Source organism: Penicillium soppii (assembly GCF_028829465.1).
Source record: "Penicillium soppii strain IBT 18220 chromosome Unknown utg000010l, whole genome shotgun sequence".
NCBI classification, from domain to species: Eukaryota; Fungi; Ascomycota; class Eurotiomycetes; order Eurotiales; family Aspergillaceae; genus Penicillium; species Penicillium soppii.
Genome location: NW_026643240.1, coordinates 1647319 through 1665988, shown reverse-complemented (window position 1 = coordinate 1665988; position 18670 = coordinate 1647319). Strand labels below are relative to the sequence as shown.

General features: G+C 46.0%; 5 protein-coding genes across 5 annotated transcripts; 3 read left to right on the top strand and 2 right to left on the bottom strand.

Moving 5' to 3' along the window:
• Nucleotides 1-298: 298 nt before the first annotated feature.
• N7529_011299 (sterol desaturase family protein) lies at nt 299-1313 on the bottom strand (the record flags this gene model as incomplete). The annotated part of the gene is made up of 3 exons (XM_057246825.1): nt 299-857; nt 932-1017; nt 1074-1313. Coding segments are annotated over 3 exons (885 nt in total), but the record flags the coding sequence as incomplete, so codon positions are not given.
• A 772-nt stretch (nt 1314-2085) lies between these two features.
• Nucleotides 2086-4169, top strand: N7529_011298 (NCA2 family protein; the record flags this gene model as incomplete). Its single annotated transcript, XM_057246824.1, has 3 exons — nt 2086-2102; nt 2153-3676; nt 3752-4169. 3 exons carry the CDS (start codon nt 2086-2088, stop codon nt 4167-4169), a joined length of 1959 nt encoding a protein of 652 aa, XP_057092173.1.
• Nucleotides 4170-4672: 503 nt separating this feature from the next.
• On the top strand, nt 4673-5417 carry srgA (Rab family GTPase srgA; the record flags this gene model as incomplete). Its single annotated transcript, XM_057246823.1, has 3 exons — nt 4673-4702; nt 4765-5032; nt 5095-5417. 3 exons carry the CDS (start codon nt 4673-4675, stop codon nt 5415-5417), a joined length of 621 nt encoding a protein of 206 aa, XP_057092172.1.
• Nucleotides 5418-5980: 563 nt separating this feature from the next.
• N7529_011296 (putative AAA family ATPase) lies at nt 5981-9625 on the top strand (the record flags this gene model as incomplete). Its single annotated transcript, XM_057246822.1, has 5 exons — nt 5981-7513; nt 7574-8254; nt 8597-8901; nt 8957-9105; nt 9162-9625. 5 exons carry the CDS (start codon nt 5981-5983, stop codon nt 9623-9625), a joined length of 3132 nt encoding a protein of 1043 aa, XP_057092171.1.
• Nucleotides 9626-9888: 263 nt separating this feature from the next.
• On the bottom strand, nt 9889-18549 carry atrA (protein kinase MEC1; the record flags this gene model as incomplete). Its single annotated transcript, XM_057246821.1, has 23 exons — nt 9889-10080; nt 10137-10255; nt 10310-10482; nt 10548-10670; nt 10721-10809; nt 10865-10989; nt 11043-11240; nt 11290-11581; nt 11630-11824; nt 11878-11977; nt 12048-12209; nt 12262-12354; nt 12409-12506; nt 12561-12867; nt 12918-13386; nt 13449-13989; nt 14046-16001; nt 16084-16180; nt 16247-16399; nt 16451-16849; nt 16900-17198; nt 17255-17919; nt 17976-18549. 23 exons carry the CDS (start codon nt 18547-18549, stop codon nt 9889-9891), a joined length of 7419 nt encoding a protein of 2472 aa, XP_057092170.1.
• Nucleotides 18550-18670: the final 121 nt, after the last annotated feature.

Genomic DNA, 18670 nt, shown 5'->3' with positions numbered 1-18670 from the left:
AATAGAGCCTTCATTCAATTGCTATGAGCAATGGTGCCCCAGGTATGCCTGCTTCTACAATATTGTGCCTCTCTGTGTTGATATTGCTAGGTTTATCAATTTTGACATCATTAAAATTCAAGTTAGTGACCCAATCGGGAGTATGGAAATATTAGATACATTGCTCACACTTATCACAAGACAGTGACATGAGAGCACCTATGGCAATGTGCATAGGAACATGAAACATTCGGATAGGAATTTGAAGCGAAAGAAAAGGGTGTAGAAAAAGAGGACAAGCCCGCAGGCACTGCAGTGCTCACTGTGCCTTGGGAGCCTTGGCCTTGTTCTCCCGACGCCGCTTCAACGCATCTGGGGTGTACTCGGTGTCGAGAACGTAGTCCCACCACCGGAAACTGCTAGCGTAATTGCCAATGAACTTCTCATGGTGCAGATCATGATGATCGGCACCAGCCCAAAAGGGAAGGAAGTGGTGCAGACTCCATGGGAATTCATATCCACTGTGAGCATCAATGGCCTGAAACAAGCGCAGCACGATCCAGATATACATAGTGAGGATATGTAGATCACCGGTCATAGCACACCAAAGAATGGGACATCCCACGGTGCCAAAGCCCAAGATCATGACCTCAATGGGAGAGGCGTATTCTGCAGCCAAACCGAAGGGGGCCGAGTACTGGTGGTGAATCTTGTGAATGGCCTTGTAAAGGGGACCCCAGTGAAGAGCACGGTGGGAGAAGTAATGCCAGGTATCCTCCATCACGAAGAAGATGGCAATCTGGAACGCCATGGTCCAAACGTTCGGGAAAGGGATCGAGGTCGAAAGTCCACAGAACTGTGCCATTGGGTGGAAAAGCCTAGATTCACACCAAGTTAGAGTTCAAGATTCTATCTGATAAACAGTTTTAGGAAAGGAAAGATTTGGACCTACCAAATTTGAGGTAATTCAACGGTGAAATGACTCAAGAGGACGAACTTGGCACAGTCCCATTGTTCACGAAGGGAAGGGATCTTGTTCTGTATTATATTAAAAGGGTGTCATCAATCGGAGACCGAACTCGGAATTGACTTACACCCTGAATCTTGTAACGATTGAACAAGCCCAATGTGTCGATGAAAATCCAAGGAAGCGAGCGACCAAAGTAGACCAATTCATGCATAACAAAAGACATGATTCCGGTGGCCAGGACATCGTTTTGCATCCAAGCATACCAGGCAGCCCATAACCTTTCTGCAACGTTGAGGTTGGTATTGTACTTTCCGATCTCTTCGAATTGACCCCAGTAGGTCCCGGAGGACAAGAGTGTTGAGTTCCTAGTGACTGTGTTAGCTGTGTTTTTTTTTTTTTTTGAAGCGAAGGGATAGAAACATACATCGTGTTTGTTTTCTCTCTCTTTCAATGTTATAGGAGGAACATAGAAGAGAGGAAAAACAATGGTGAAGATCAAAGGTAGGTAAATGAATATATGTAGTAAAAAAGAGAAAGAAAGGGATCCAATACCGACAAGTGGCGAGATTATATTTTTTCTTAACCCCTGACTTTGGATAAGGCCCCGATCCCCATCCGAGATCACCCCACCTGCAGAAAATCATGTAATGCGGATTTTGCTGCCTTCTGTTTGGTTCAACCGGTTCCATTTACTCCGTGTACCTACATGTGTTGTATGTATAATACGTAGGTAGAATATGGTCTGACTATGCCTAGACCTAAAACTTTGGGAATCTTATGATGTACTTTGTTTTATATGTATAATGTTTTCTTTTTGTAAACTGGTTCATTTGACATATTCTATTTATTGGTTTGAAACCAATTCCAGATTTTTAAAATATATGTAAGTGGAAGATACCTGCATAGGTATTACACACATCATACTTCCGTAAAAATATGCAAATTAAACATTCTACGCTGTGATCCGGTCTGTTCTGTACTGTGTAGGGCCGAGTACAGTTTGCATCATTTGCCCTGTTTGCCTGAGGTGATGTTTGGTTACGTTTGCCCTGTTTGTCATGTTTGCACCCATGACATCAGCTTAATAGAGCTCTTGAGCCAAACCCTCGAGAGCTCCAACACTAGGAGTTCCGACCATGTCGGTCATACGAGAGTTTGTCAATCCATTTTCAACTGTATCATCATATACTAACTCTCTTCTAGAACCATTTGCACTGTCAATACACAGCTTGATCGTCTGCAGCAACAGATTGCTAGCCAGACAGTCGAGACTGCAGACACACCTACCAAGTCTCTTGTTCACATCGGCCAATTGCAAGATGTTATTCATTCCATATCTGTGACCTCCAAGACTCAACCCCTGCTACAACCTAATCGGTTGGCAGATCTGCTCTCGGATCCTGTGTTTTCTCGCCTTCAAGGACAGTCCCAAATATTGGGGATATCCGATGAGAGCACTTCCGATTATGTGTGGCTAGTAGCTGCAAAGGCTGCCGCTCAGGTATCAGGGCTAGTTATGAATACCCTTCTGGATCAAACGCTGAAAATTCATGATGAAACCTACTATTGGAGTGAGATGCTAGGCTCGGTCTGGTATAGCAGTCTGTATGCCCTTCAGAACTCGCCAGGGCAATTGTACCGATGGACAAGGGATGTCTATGTGACTCAAACCACTGAAGGCAACCCCTCAATTGCCGACAGATGGGGTCAATTCTATCAGATTGCCCGTAAAAGTGCCTGGCAATTCGGAGGTCACTCTGTACGCGCTCATTTGTTATCTCCAATAAGATCATGTCGAGCAGATATGCGACAGAAACGAGATCAACTCTTGGCAATGAAGGACCTTCATACCAGCAGCCTTGGTCTCCTGATGGAAGGATGGCATCTCTTTGAGGTGGACGACTCGACTGCGAGTATCAACGCCAAGTCACCAATCGGGCACTGGCACGACCAAATTCACAGAACGGTTGGTTTAGTCGAAGCCATCCTCCAGCAGATGGCGCTTAACCCCAGTACCCAGGGGTTCGAACATGAGGTTTTTGCTACATTGGACACGGATATCAAAAGCAAGCAGGTGCACAACCAGGAGATTCATGTTGCGCAGAGGCCCTTGGAATTGATTGAAAGACTGGTGAATATCCTCCGTGAGGAACTTCCAAAACATAGTAGCTCCATGTCGCTTCTCCTCAGTCGCCATGGGCGCCCTTCTCGCATAGTCCGCTATTGGCTACCGGTGTCGCTTGCTATACTATCTGGAAGTGCATCGACCAAGTTTCTGGTCAACCGACGGGACGAAATCATCCAAGGAATTATCAGCATCGGCTCTACGACGATCGATTTCTGGGGCAATTGGGTTGTAGATCCAATCCGAAAACTCATTGGGACAATCAGGCACGACAAAAACAGCGAAATTGCTATCATGAGCAAAAATAGCTTGCTCGCTGATCGTGCCAGTTTAGAACGGATGGTGGTTGACTTTGTTCGCGATCGTCCGGATCTCCACCCGGGGGTGACAGATACTACCGCCATCGTAAACTCGGTCAAGGAAGGAGACCTGACTCCTGTTTTGAAAGCATATGAAAGAGACTTACGATCCCCATTTGTGGGAACTGTCAAAGGCGATCTCATCCGCGCCCTTCTGATCCAGATCCAAAAGACGAAAGTTGACGTGGAGATTGCTATCAGCGGCATCGATGCCCTGCTCAAGAGTCAGGAACTTGTATTTGGGTATGTGTTACATTCTCGGGGATGCCTTTGTCTCTTTTTTTGGTTATTGGAATTTTGCTAATCATCTATATCTAGATTTATCGGACTGACCCCTGGAATAATGGTCTCTTTGGCAACTCTGAGGTGGCTAGGTGGTTTCATCGGCAACAGACGAGGAATGCGAACAGGTAAACAGCGCCATGAGCTGAAACGTGGATTGCGGTATGACATCCAGACTATGTACAACTTGGACAAAACACTAACTCTAACAATCAGAAATGTGGCCCGCATTTTGACTTCCTCTGCAGTATCGTCCAACGGGACCCTCCCTTACAAAGACTCTGGGCAATTGATCTGTGAGGCAGAGGCTCTTCTTGAACACGTGAAGACGATTTCCAACAACATGCAATATCAAGAGTTCCAAGAAGACATTCAAGATCTTCTCAACGTTCAGACTGGAGTGGACAGGCAACTTCGTGTGATTGAACGAATGAGATGGGCATACTTCCAATAGATATGTGTATATATATCTATATATATATATATAAGATAAACTTGCATATTGTTATAGATGTGAAAAGAAACATCAAAAGATATTGAACATATAACACGATATCAATGTAGTATTGTATACATTATACTTATATACAAATATGTAGTTATATTCTAGATGCCTACAGAACGGCAGGTGATATTATGATATTACATAATCATCTGCCTGGTCCGTCATCACACCTCCACTCCCAAGTGCATCTACCTCCTTTTCCCATAAAACAACCAGAAATTCAGTTTGTGTATGCTTGATTGTGGAACTCTGCTTGGTTACTCCAGATCTACTACCACCTTGCCTTTTCATTGACATTAGTCCCCATATCACACCCGAACTTCCTGATAAGCGACTTAATCACCCTTTTGCTTCTCCGGATCTACAATCTAAGCCTTACCTTTCAATACACGTCTCTTGAACCTCACCTCGGTACCCTACCGTTTCAAATACACACATTGCCAAATCTCATCATGGCAGGCACACGGAATTATGACTTTCTGGTCAGTACTTGGAATGATCTTGGAAACAGGTTCATTAGTTGGCTGACTTTTTTTTACTGTAGATCAAATTATTGTTGATCGGGGACTCGGGTGTGGGCAAGTCATGCTGTCTATTGCGCTTCAGCGAAGACTCTTTCACGCCTTCATTCATCACCACTATCGGTATCGATTTCAAGATTCGTACCATCGAGTTAGACGGAAAGAGGGTGAAGTTGCAGATTTGGGACACAGCGGGCCAGGAGCGCTTCCGCACCATCACGACGGCATATTACCGAGGTGCCATGGGTATCCTTCTCGTCTACGATGTGACAGATGAGCGATCATTCCAAAGTAAGCCCTTTTCATCCATCCCCCCAATACTGTTCGAATCAACCTGACCCTGTATCTTCTAGACATTCGAACTTGGTTTTCCAACGTGGAGCAACATGCCAGCGAGGGCGTACACAAGATTTTGATCGGTAACAAGTGTGACTGGGAGGAGAAAAGAGCGGTCTCTACCGAACAAGGTCAACAACTTGCGGATGAGCTTGGCATCCCCTTCCTCGAGGTTTCAGCCAAGAACAACATCAACATTGAGAAGGCGTTCTACAGTCTTGCATCGGATATCAAGAAAGGGATGGACACTTCCAAGACTGAACAGTCTGGTAACCAGGGAGTCAGTATAGACCAGCAGGGCTCGGGTCTGAATGGTAATTCTGGAGGGAAGTGTTGTTAAAGTGTATCATCATGTCTTCGAACACATATTTTATTCTTTTCTGTTTTTGCTTTACATTATCATGCGCCAAGGGATAAATGTTCAAGGTTTTATTTTTTTCCTTTATGAAATTGAGTGCATATAACTATGTTATATAGGTGGTGATAGTAGTTTATTAGTACAGAAATAGCAACATTTACAATGATTGCCGAGTATACAATGTTGTACTATTGTATACATATATAGTTCCATATATACAGAAGTAGTTAAATGTATATATATACGTTGTTTAACTATAACCAAAGTGCTACCAACTCCAGGACCCACATTTAATTCTTCAATTTCCCAATCTTTTTTTTGGAATTTGAATCTCAATTTGAATCTCACCTTGAAACTTCCTCTCAATAACAATTGGAATACTATCTCAAGTATTTTAAGAATCTTAAGAATTTCAAGAATTTCAAGAATTGTCGGACTTTACGAAGTTCAAGTCCACTTTGCCCCTCCCCCACCAAGTCTTTTTTTCTCTTCTTTTTTTTTTCTGGAGATATAATAATCCAATTTGGAACAAAATCTCTTATATCATGGCGGATCGCACTTTTACTGCTCGACCGCTGCCAAAACAGCAGGCACGGAAGGATTTAAAAGATGCTTTTCGAGTTTACCTTTCCTCCTCCTCCTTAGCTGCTTTAAGGCTCCAAACAGAGGGTATTTGCACCCTGAAACAAGGTGCTGGAGCACCAAAGACTGCCATAGCATGGTATGCAACAGAAAACCTTCAAAGCACTGTCATGCAAATATCCAGGACTTTGCAAGATTGCTATGATATCAAGATTGGGGAAAAGGTTTCAATCACTAGGGCTGACGGCCCTTTAACAGACATCAAATTGGTGACATTGAAGGACTGTTCAGACCCCGAGAAGATCGAAAGATACGGCTCAATTTCAGACAATGACCAATCACATTGGGAATGGGCCTTGGATGAAAAATTACTCAGATGTGGATGTTTGACGACCGGCTTGACCATTGATTTAGAGCTCCGGGGCCAACACAGGAGTTTTCAAGTGATCAACATACGCTCCCAGGATCCCAGCTCGGGTCATACCCTGTTCCAATTCACAGAGGCTTCACGCAGCTCCCTTGGTCCAGTCATAGAGGAAAAAGAAGAAATAGCCTCAAGTATTGAAGTGAAACCTACTGGTCTAGGAGGTCTTTCCCGCCAGATTGAGGACATCAATGAGAGTTTATCCGATTTCAATATTGATCCCCGAAAGCCGGTGATGCCATCATTCTACGAGAACGGCCGAGGGATCTTACTCTATGGACCAAAGGGGACCGGTAAGACCAGTCTTCTGGATCAGATCGAGAAAGCTGGCTGGAAACAAACATTCAAGATCGGCACATCATCCCTAGGAAGGAGTATCGCGGAAGGCGAACTCAAGCTGCGCAATATTTTCCAGGAGGCAGCTCGCTCTAAGCCCAGCGTGATCATCATCGACCAGCTCGAATTTATTGCCCCAAAGCGAACCTCAATCGAGTCGCAATCTCTTGCTTCTGTCCTCTGTGAGAATCTAGACGCCATTCGAAATGCATCGATTCTCGTGGTGGCCGCAACGCGGCACCCAAATCAAGTGGATGACGCTCTCAGAACACCCCATCGACTCGGAACAGAGATCGAGCTACAAGTTCCCACTGCCCAGGACCGGGCTGAGATACTGCGAGCTATCCGTGGGCCAGTATCTGCCGGGTTGACTGATGAACTTGTAGAATTGTTAGCTGAAAAGACCCATGGATACGTTGGAGCCGACCTTTTTGCCTTGTTACAGCTTGTCTGCCGCAAAGCCCGACAGCGGCAACTGTTAGAGCAACCCCGTACAGTCCCACCGGCCAATCCCACGAATGAACCCTATAGCTCGCACCATGGAGGCTCAAGCGACGAGAACCCGACCATCCCCTTGGAAATTCAAGAAACAGACATTTCACTCTCCCTACAAGAAATCCGCCCCACAGCCATGCGTGAAGTGTTCTTAGAAACACCCAAGGTGAGATGGTCAGACATCGGTGGACAGCATGAGATCAAAAAACGCCTCCAACAGGCTGTTGAACGACCCTTGAAGGTAAGCATCGTGTCAAAAGCCCAGCGCAGTCTCCCTCAGGACTAATTTTCTTCACCACAGTATCCCCAACGAATGCGCAGACTCAACGTGAATAGTAAAAAGGGTGTCTTACTTTACGGACCACCAGGTTGTTCCAAGACTTTGACCGTCAAGGCCCTTGCCACTGAAGCTGGGTTAAATTTCTTGGCCGTCAAGGGAGCTGAGATCCTCAGTATGTACGTTGGAGAGTCCGAGCGATCCCTGAGAGAAATTTTCAGGAAAGCACGAGCCGCACGACCCAGTATTATATTCTTTGATGAGATCGATGCTATTGCTGCTCGGCGTGGTAGCAGTTCTGGAGGCGTCAATGTTCTTACGACTTTGCTGAATGAAATGGACGGTATCGAGGAGCTCCGAAATGTGTTGGTTGTCGCTGCAACCAACAAACCTGATGTCTTAGACCCAGCCTTGATGCGTCCTGGACGACTGGACAACATTCTCTACATTGGCCCACCGGACTTTGAAGCGCGCAAAGAAATCATTCGCATCTGGGCCAAAAAGTCCGTGGTAAACCCCGATGTTGATTTGGAAGATCTTGCATCTCAAACTGAAGGTTATTCTGGTGCGGAGATTGTGAGTATTTGCGAAACTGCTGGAGATGCAGCATTGGATGAAGAGGAAGAGACCAATCAGGAGCTAGATGTGCAATGGAAGCACTTTGAATACGCTCTGGGACAAGTGCGGCGGCAGATCACAGATACGGTAATTCAAGAATATGAGCAATGGAGGGAGGGTCAGAAGTGAAGGAAGTGTATATAAAGTATGTACTATTTATAAAAGGCCAACAACTTAACATTAAGTAAGTCAGTAGAAGATTCAAAGGTGAAGTGAAATTTAAGAAGTAAGGTAATTACCGAATTAGGTTAGTGCAAAATGCTTCCCTCTTCTCAACCTTTCTAACTTGACATTCTTCGACTCTTTTGATATCTTGACAACTTGGCCATCCCTTGAAACCTATTCTATATTCTCAACTTCTAATATTTCAGTCGCTTTTATTCTCTTGTTCTTGTCATATCTAAATCCCTACACTTCAAACCCGATTAGACGTTTGCGCGCATTGCGCTAAATCTTACATGTCCCCCAGATCACCTCGACACTCATTCTCAATGGACCAAGACAGAGGACGATCACGCTCCGTGCGTCATTCAAGGCCCCTCAGCGAACCACGAAGTATCACCCGAAGCCCATCCCAAGGTCGACGCGATCGTCATCGTTCAAGAACCCGTTCCAGATCCCCTTCTCGTGGCAGAACACGATCTCGCACTCGCAGCCGAAGTGTCCGTCGCTATCATAGTCGGAGTGAAAGTCGCTCGCCAACTCCAAACCCCAGTCCCCCGAGAAGCTCTAAGGTGAGTAATAAGCCCATTTCCACGGATAATCGCTACTTTCATCATGGGTAGTCAGGTTGTCCATCGATCCAAAGCTAACTTTCGTTCTCAATGTGAAGATTGTGGTCGAAAAATTGACCAAGAATGTCACGGAAAACCACGTTCGAGAGATTTTCGGGGGCTTCGGAGAGATAGAGTATCTCGACGTTCCGATGAACAAATCTTGTAAGATCTGCTTTCGAACCTCAACTCGACATCCACATCGTCTAACTCTCTCTTAGTCATGACGAACCGAGGAACCGCGTATATTCTTTACTACGATCCGGCCGATGCAGAAGCAGCCATTGCTCACATGCACGAAGCCCAGCTTGATGGGGCCATTTTGAATGTCTCAATTGTTCTCCCTCGACGCAAATTCTCACGCTCACCTCCCCCTGCATCAAAGCGAGGAAATGGTGGCCGCTCCCGATATGGTCGAGGGCCATACGCAGGCCCACCATCCCCACACAGACACGGTGGTGCACGGCCTACGGAACGGCATGACGTGTATAGGCCACAATCTATATCTAGATCACGGTCTCCTGTTCGCTCGCGATCATATTCCTCTCGTTCACGATCACCACTTCCACGCAGAGATAGTCTGAAGACAGAAACCCGACCCCGCAGACGTCGAAGCCCAAGCTACAGCAGCTACAGCAGTCGAAGCCGCAGTCCCAACCGAAACAGGGTCCGCAATCGACATTGAGCAATGACAGCTGCAAACTCGTGCTTTGGTTTCCGTTGATCTCGCCCTAATGGGGACGATGCGTGATTTTTTGTTGCGCGCAACTGACTTCTTCCGCAGGATATCCAGGCAAGTTAGTTCAAGGCACACCCCCTTCTTTTAGGGAAAAAAATTATCATGTCATGTAAAACTAAGAGCAAAGTTTTCGTTCTTCATTATCATTATTGACTAGTAATTCACGCTTCTTTATTTATGGCTCGAACAGAACGTATTGTATCAAAGGCTTAGAAAAATGCACACCATCCGATGTACATTGACGCCAACTTCTTCTTGTCTGTCGCTTGCACGATCAATTCATCCACTTGGCCGTCCACGGAAAGTGCCATTGGCTGCTTAGACATGAAGCCCCGGAGCTTGTTACGGACATCCTCCAGCACACCAGCTGGGGTATCGGGGACATTCGCATGGGTGCGACGCTAAGTAGAAGAGATCAGAGGCAAGTCAGAAAATGCAGGAATGTAGCTTTACTTACTCTCTTTCCAATAAAATCAGTCGTGGGGTCATGCAAAAAGGTCTCAAGTACAGTCATCAAGGCATCTTCATTTTGTCGGAGAAGGCTGAGTGTGATCTCACAAGTTCTCCTAAAGGGACCTACACCACGCTAAATCAGCATTGTAGAAAGTCTAACGGCATTTCCAAACATACCATTATATCCGTAAGCGCCGAAGGCATCGATCATGTTATGTGTCAACCGGAAAGGCACTACTTCGGGCTTCTCAAATGTTTGACCTTTGTCGAAGAGACAATTGAAGTCAACATGTAAGAGGCCACCTGTACCTTCTTCGAATGAAAGATTCTCGCCATGTCGATCACCTAGACTGTGTCCATTGAGAGACACTGGTTAATATAATTGTCAGGGTTCAGATATAGAGTTGAAACATACCCAAGGACATATCCCACCATTGACATCACGGCCGAGGACCGCGTATATCTCAATCTTGCTGTAAACCAAGCCTCTGTCTCCGGGAACATCTCAATGAACCATTCGTGAAGAACTGGAGGAAGTCTGTAACCGTCAGAACACCGAAGAATGGTCTGGATTATGAAACAGCTTACCTGGCTAGAATTTTAGTGGTAAACAAGGGCAACTTTGCGAATGACCGATCGGCACAGATATCGTTCAGGTAGTGCCTGATCTCGTTATACTATTGCAAAGTCAGTAACAAAGCGTGGGAAGCAGTGTGGAGTCTAGCAGCGTACATTTGGTGAAATGCCTCTCTCGCGTAGAAGCCTGATGATAATCTCTCGTAATGTGCGGAGGTTATCAACCCACTCAATAAGACCACATTCTTCATTGAGAGGTGTCACCGCATACGTCTTGATGTCTGTCACAAGTCAGCCTTTGAATAAGAGTAAGGAAACAAGCGAGTTTACTCACACATGCGCCGCTTGCTTGATTCAACATCTCTTTTCAAAAATCGGTTGATCATGTTGTTGAACTCCATGAGACGTTGGTCCTTACGGAGATCATCTTTAGGTTTGCAAAGTGCATTGTAGATCTTCCCATCGGAACCTCGCAAGCTGATTTTGCGTGGCTTTTGGAGTGAGTTCAAGATCTGGGCTTCATCGAGAACCGCTGATATCAATTAGTTTGGCCTCACAGATTCGAGCCTCGATAAACATACCCTCAATAGTCGTTGGGTCCCGAGGAAAGGCCCTGAACCCTTTGATGTACTCAATATTTTGACTGGCAGGAAGACTTGGAATCAACATAGCCTGAAAAGGAACCACTAATCGACATGGTGCGACCTTATGATTGAACCCTATGTGGCGGCCGAGTGAAACTTTGGATGCCTTTTCTTCGACTCGAGCAAGACACAAGGCAAGAAGCTCATCTGAAAACTTCGTGCCTTGGCTGATCATACGACGGATTTCTGCAGCGGTCGAGGAGTCTCCCTTCGACTTGTTACCATAGTCCTATTGGGGTTAGCTTTCCATATATTCGTTTAGCTCGGTGGGACTGACCGTGATCTTCTGTAGGCAGTTGTATCCTCTGGAAGCTCGGTCCTTATTGGAGGACTTGACAACGGCAAGGACTGTCCAGAGGCCTTGCTGTGGGAAGTTATGAACTGCCTTTGCTACAATGCGCGTCAAGAGATCATAGACGGTGGTGTTGGGATGGCAGATTCGGGCAACCACTTGCGGCAATATTGTGAACAGCTAAGATTATTAGCATGCAAGTATATGGGGTGGATTTTAAGTTGCAGACTTACTAGAGCTGCTTGCAAGCGTTTATCGATGAACTTCTTGAGTTGCAAATGCATCTCGTCGAGGCTTTTCTGCCGTTGCGCTTTTGTATGCCTTTGAAACTCCCTAGCAAGCGGTCAATTAACCATTAGCCTCTTCTGGTATCTCAAAGAGATGGATAACAGTAGGACCTCACTCGTTGTCACCCCTTTTCGGATCAATCGGCTGCTCAACAATAGAGGCATGTTCAAGCCAGAGAGTTAGCAGCTTGGGCAACGTCTGGAAGACATATTTAGTTCCATATGTTAGTGAGCGGAGGTAATTGTCAATGACAAGCTTTGTAGCTTCTCCACTCAGGCTAGATATTGAATTTAGTATCAGGGCAACAATGGAAACACCAATCTACTGACTATATCTGAGCTTCTTTGCCCATAGGCTTGGCTTGTTCGGACTCCAGGATTTTGTTGTAATGTTTTCCTAGGTAATAGTGCGCTCTTTCCCATCTGCGGTCATTCGTAAGCATGTGAGAATATGAAAGCAGCGATAATTGCACCTACTTTGGATACAGCTTAATGGCTTCTCGATATCTCTGGACGATGGCCTGTGAGTGTGTTTGGCCAGCTCTGTCCGTCCATTTAGCCAACATCAAATGAGCCTAAATGATTTAGTGCATGTTCGATGTAAGAATACCCACATAGTGTTGACATACGAGAGCGGTTGATTCATTCTGGTGCTGCCCACGACCCGAGAGGAATGACATGGCTTCAACATCTACTGAGGAAGATGTAGTTGGGACAGATTCATTGGCAGAAATTGCACCCTCGAGGGTCTGAATCGCTTTTCGATGATGTCCATCTTTCCAAAGGAGTCTCGCATGTTCGATGGTAGCAGATCTGTCTTTCAATCGCGCAGCGTTCAACATCGAGTGATATGCTTGACTGCTGAAATTGCCTTTTCTTGAAAGACGAGCACTGGTGAGCCAAGCAGCTGATATATCAGAATCTGCGAACGCGCCCCTAGAACACGGGTTTAGTTATCACCCTTGTAGCCAATATGAGGGACTTACGATAGCTCCATTGCAGCCCTCCGCAATCCTAAAAGATATTGTTTGTCAGAAAGATATCCTCCCAAAACATCCAAACGTCTGTCCAAAGCACCGAGTATGCTTGAATGTGAACAATTTGTTTCTGTTTTGGCAATTGATTCAACTTCCGACAAAGCATGCAAGCGGAGCATGTCAGCATGGCACGATTGTAGTGATGCTGCAGAGTTTGTGGTCAGTGATCGGGCAACGTTGAGCCTAAGTTCGTTGATTTTATCTGTGAATGCTCCGATCTGCTTTTGGCGAAGAGCGTCTAGAGCTGATCCTATGCCAACATTGAACTCGTCGGTGCCTTGTCTGGCACAAAGATCAAGATAGCCCTCGAGCTTATCCCATCTGCTCATAATCCACGACGCTTCAACCGCGAAGGGAAGGAACCGCGAAGCTGATGATACATTCTCTTTGAGAATCTCAAAGCGAGTAAGAATGGCATCTGGAGAACGATGAGCAACGTCCTTGGACATGTCAAAATAGCCGATTTATGAATGATCTTACCTTGTTGGCCAGATTCCTTGAGGCATGTGACAAGGTTCCATTGTGCATCGATGTTGTCAGGTTCCTTCTCAAGTTGTAGCTCGTACCAACTCTGCGCCGTGGCCCATCTGCCTGCTTTGCGGTGCTCGAGAATCTGCTGGTCAATGTCTAATGCAGATAGATGACTTGAAATTCCTTCAATTCCATCAGGTTCATCGATCTGGCTATAGATATCTTGCAACCTTTGATATAAAGGCTCAAGGCTAGCTCGCTCTTGTGCTTCTCCGTGAGACTTGGATTTTCGAATGTACTGTTCCCAATGGAAAAGAGCTTTGGAGAATGATTTACATTCAACGGCTCGCTTGGAGATGATCTCAGGTGGTATCGAAGAGAGCAAGTTCTCTACCGACTTGATCTGTGACGAGTATTTGTCAATAAGGGCGTCACGACTGAGTTCTTTGTATGATCGACTGGATTGGTTGGAAGTGTGGCTAAGGCCATTGAGGTGCTTTTTCTTTCCATGTAGCCACCTGGAAAGGTAGTCTAGCACTTCAAAAACGCTCTAACGAAAGGTGTGGTCAGTACTTTAGATCCCAGCCGTGGGAAATATTCTCTCACTTGGCTACTGCTTATGATTGTCTCACGAGCATTGTTGTTTGTCTCGGGGATGGGATGTGAAAGCACGCTCATCAGTTCACGTTGCAGATCTTCTTGCTCTTGCTCGGTTCCCCCCACAATGCGGTTCAGGACCGCAAATGGCAGAAGGAACGAAGATATGGAGATATCTTGGCCTTTGACCACACGACTTGATATTGAAAAGACCATTTTGGCATTATCTCCATTGCCGGTTTGTAAAAGATCTTGTACCAGCGTGCGAAGCCATTCACTGTGAGTCAACTTTGGGGAAAAGAGCGGATATTTGACCTCGGTGTGGTTGGTTACAACAGTGACGGTATATGTGGATGTGAGAAAGGGTGTAAGGGTGTTGCGAACACTCTCCGGAAGTTCCATCCAGCGTTGATGCTTTTCATCTCCCTGCAAATCGCGAGAGCGTTGAGTCAGGAGCGTGTTCAGCTTGCAGAATTTGAGCAAGCCTTGCATGGCCCATGCCAAAAATCCCTGAGCCCTGGTATTAGAAGCAGATAAGAATGCTTCAACCAACACATGCTGGAGGAAGAAGAGAATGAATGCAACTGTCTCCTCCATTCTGTCAAAGTTGGATAAGACGAGGATATCTTTTTTCTCTTTGATCGTCTCGACTCGGTTCGGATCAAGGCAGCCAACCAGCCCGAGACACCGAGCCGATAGCAAAGTAATACTGTCTGAACTGGTGCTAAACTTGACACAGCAGTCTAACAATGATCTAGTCAATTGTGCAATCACCGGATCCGGTTGTTCACTCAGAACAGAGTCATGGAGGAACTCCTCGTTTGCCGACAGAAAAGGTGCTAACTCCATTAAAGCTTGCTCGACAACGGTAGCATTCTCGCTTTGACAGCGACGGATCAACGCTAGGAACTGGCTCCGCACGTCCATTTGGGCTCTCAATTCGTTGATTTTGGCCTCGAAGGGGGCGAGCTCTGGAATAGATGCAAGAGAAGGCATAGTATTGAAGGTATCCCGCACGAGACTCGGATGATTCGTCAGGATGTGATCGATGAGTTCAAATGCGCGGTTTCTGCTCTCTTCGGTCAAATTATCCCAGTATCTGATCACAATCGCTAATGTTTGATCGACTATTGGCTCAAGGTCCTCTTCGCTGAGAGAACTAATCAATGTCTTCCACGCAGAAAATGCATAATCACAAAGCTCTTGAATCTCCAATGCAGATCGAAGACAGGCACAAACCTGGGGCAGTGCACTGCTGACATGGCCTTGCGCAATGTTGATCATCTCTTCGATGGCTTTGATGTTTCTTCTTTTCTCTGCAAGCGTTTGTCGTACCTGGAAATCGTTGATGGCATTTGCGAATTGTGTGATAATACCGAGAACGTGCTCCTCGATAAACTGGCTTAGATCCGCCTTCTTAGACGAACTCCCGTGCACGATTTTTCGTGGAACGAATGTGGCCAATCGATGAAGGGCCTGGTTGAACCTCTCCTTCTTTTGCTCGCCTGCATCGCCAAGACTTTTCAGCAAGTCGCAAGCAATCAGGATTGGCTCAATCCTCACCAATTCCGCTAGCGAGCGACCCTTGAATGCAGGATCAATATCTGCTAAGAGAGACATGATCATCGCCTCTGGGTTTTCCGATTGCTGAGACAGAAGGAAAGCAAGAATTGCAGCTAGGTTGTTCTTTTCTGAGCAGACATCAAACGCAGACTCGCCCTCGTTGCGACTAGCCCCGATTCTGCAAATAATGTCTCGCTTTCGAGTTAAAACCAGATAAGGTAATACATGAACTTCTGTCAGTCTAAGGAAACCATCGACTTTCATGCCAAGCAAGTCACATAGCTGCTCGGCCATGTACGGGCGAGAGGGAAGGTTTTTGACAACGGTGACCGAGAGGCTTCTCCAGTAGGGTCGGAATAGTCCGGCGGGCGTCAAGGAAAATTGTTGTGCGAGTTTGGATAACTAGATTGAGATGTAAGCTTTCGGTCTATCTGAATTGAAGGCAGGAGAAACAAAGAAAACAATCCATATCTTATATACTCACTTCATTATAAGCGACTGCGCAGACGTAGGGATTTGGATGACCTAGATACTCCAACAACCGCAGAAGGATGATATTCTTCTCTTCATCCTCCGAGACACTATATCAATTCATTTGTGAGATGACAAACATAAATAAGAAATACTTTTAAAGGTTCAAAACGTACATTGCAAGGCCACAGAGCGTCATTATACAAGCTTCTTGTAACGGTGTATCATCTTTACCGGATAGATTTTTCAACCACTCCAGTACAACGACGAAATTGGCTCGACGAATTTCTGCTGGCAGATTTGACCGCACAAAAGCCACCACTGAATGTCTGGGAAACGGTCAATATCAAGCCAGCACTAGATGGGACCATGTAACGCACCCAGTCGCAATGCGCAACTCTCGGATTGAGCTCCGTAGAGAATGCAGACAGAATTCCCCGGAAGTCGAGTTTGAGATATGCATTTGATTTGAGTTAGGGGCATGCATCAGAATTCTTCTCAGTGCGACCATTGCGGAGATTCGAGGGCCAGGGGTGCGTGTGAGTTTTGGTAGGATGAAATTGAACAGTGACCAGATTTCCTCGAATTCCGCACATTCCCCATTCGCAGAACGATCATGTTCAAGCTGCTCGACGTCACAAATTTCACAAAATAGTGTGTCTCGTACTATGACTTCAGAACACTTCTTTGAAAGCCTTCCCGTTACTGCACACGAGATTTTGCCCAATATGTCAAGAATCTCGGTTTTCTGAGGCTCAGAAAGTTCATCATATGATGTTCTTTTCAACAATTCAGTATACATCATTTCAAGGGGATGTTTAACACTTACTGAATGGAGGTACGCAGGTTTGCCATCGTTTCGCCACAGTTCGATTGAATGATAGTAGATACCTTTCCCACAAGTACCTTAAATACATCATTATTGGAAGGTTCGAGTAGTAATCCTGGGAGACACAACCGCTTCGATGCTCTGGTGTCTTCATTTGGCACCGCTTGGTGAGAGGACTCAGCTCTCCGGAGGGTCGTCTCCGATTGATCGAGATGACCTTCCGATGGTTCTTTGATCGAATCCAGGGTAAACAGAGGTGCTGGATATGAAAGCTGGGTATGCAGGACTTGGAGGGAGGTCTGATCTAGTTTTAGCTCAATCATCGCGGTGTGTCGTAAGCTAAGGGTATCCTTACCTGGAGACGCGGCTTGAACCGTTGAACTAAATCCTTGCCGTCTTTCACCTCTGTCAAAGCTGGAAGAAGGATTTCTCTCAGATGTGGCACCAGTGACTGTGAGCTCTTGGCAATCTGCGAGAGATCATCCAAAAAGCAACTTAGAATGGCTTGAACAGAAGGCAATTGATCTATATTTTCAAGACTAAGAAATCCACTCAGGCACTGAGACCAGGTAGAAATCAAACTCATGTTTGATAGCAGACCCGCTAAAGTCGATTGCGGTGCGCTGCAACGGTGCAAATGTGTCAAATATTGTAAGGGCACACTTTCATCTTCTGGAGTAATCTGCGCTCCTGTCATTTGCAGCCATTCGATAATGACCTTCCGAAGGCGATGGAAACCATTGAGGACCCACGAGAAGTTCTGACGAACAATAAGATCCTGATGCTTGGCACGGGGCTGCGTCTCGCATTTTGGGTTGAATGCATCTAGCAATCGACATGCTAGGGAAGCAGTTTTCAAAAATCCCCCAAGGGCCATCTTGGTTTCGAACAATCGAGGAGAAAGATTCAAGTTCTCGATGTCTTGCAAAAGCGATCCACCCGCTGCGGGTAGTGACAGACCTCTGAGGCGTGCATCCCAGGCATCGCTATATTGGAAAGTTTCAAGCGAGACCAAAATATCTAGTCGAAATTAGTCTTAAGCCCTAATCTCATTTGTGAGGAGGTGATGAACGAACCCGACGTGCAAGCACGCAGAAATGCAGTTACAGCATAACTTGCAGGCAATGAACGGGCCTGTTTGAGCTGGAAATAAGCTAGACTTTCCCAGATAAGTTGAATTTTCTCTCGGAAGGTTTCGGAAGTCCAGATATTGGCAAGACGGATCAGTCGGAGGATTAGCCAAGCGAATAGAGGAGCATGTATGTCCTCCCCCAAGATCAGTGGGTCAGAATGTTCCCACAGTGCTTGAGGGGCTTTCTCAATGCTCGCCTGGATGATATCCAAACAGTCAAGAGCTTGCCCTTCCAGATCTAATTCTGGGGTATTCCCGTTGGAGCTAATCTCTAGACCAGCTTTGAGGACGATACATATGAGCTTGTTCACATCGGTGACATCCTCATCAACGCGTAGTTGATTATGTGTCTCACTCAAGAGCTCCTGGCGAAGCTGTGCGAACGTCTCCCGGCTTAGATTTGATTCATGTCCTTGAGTAGCAAGACGCGGTGCGAGATGCGTAGCAAGGATCGACGATGCTGGTTCTCTCCAACCATTAGGTGCAATGACCCGTTCATTCTCTCCGTCTGTTGTCATGGCCATATGAGATACACATATTCATATGACCGAATCTTGAGGCTCAAATTCTCTTAAGCAAATTAGGTTGAGTGGTGGTTTTGTGGTACGCGTGCAGATACGCGGAGTTGATATATCGATT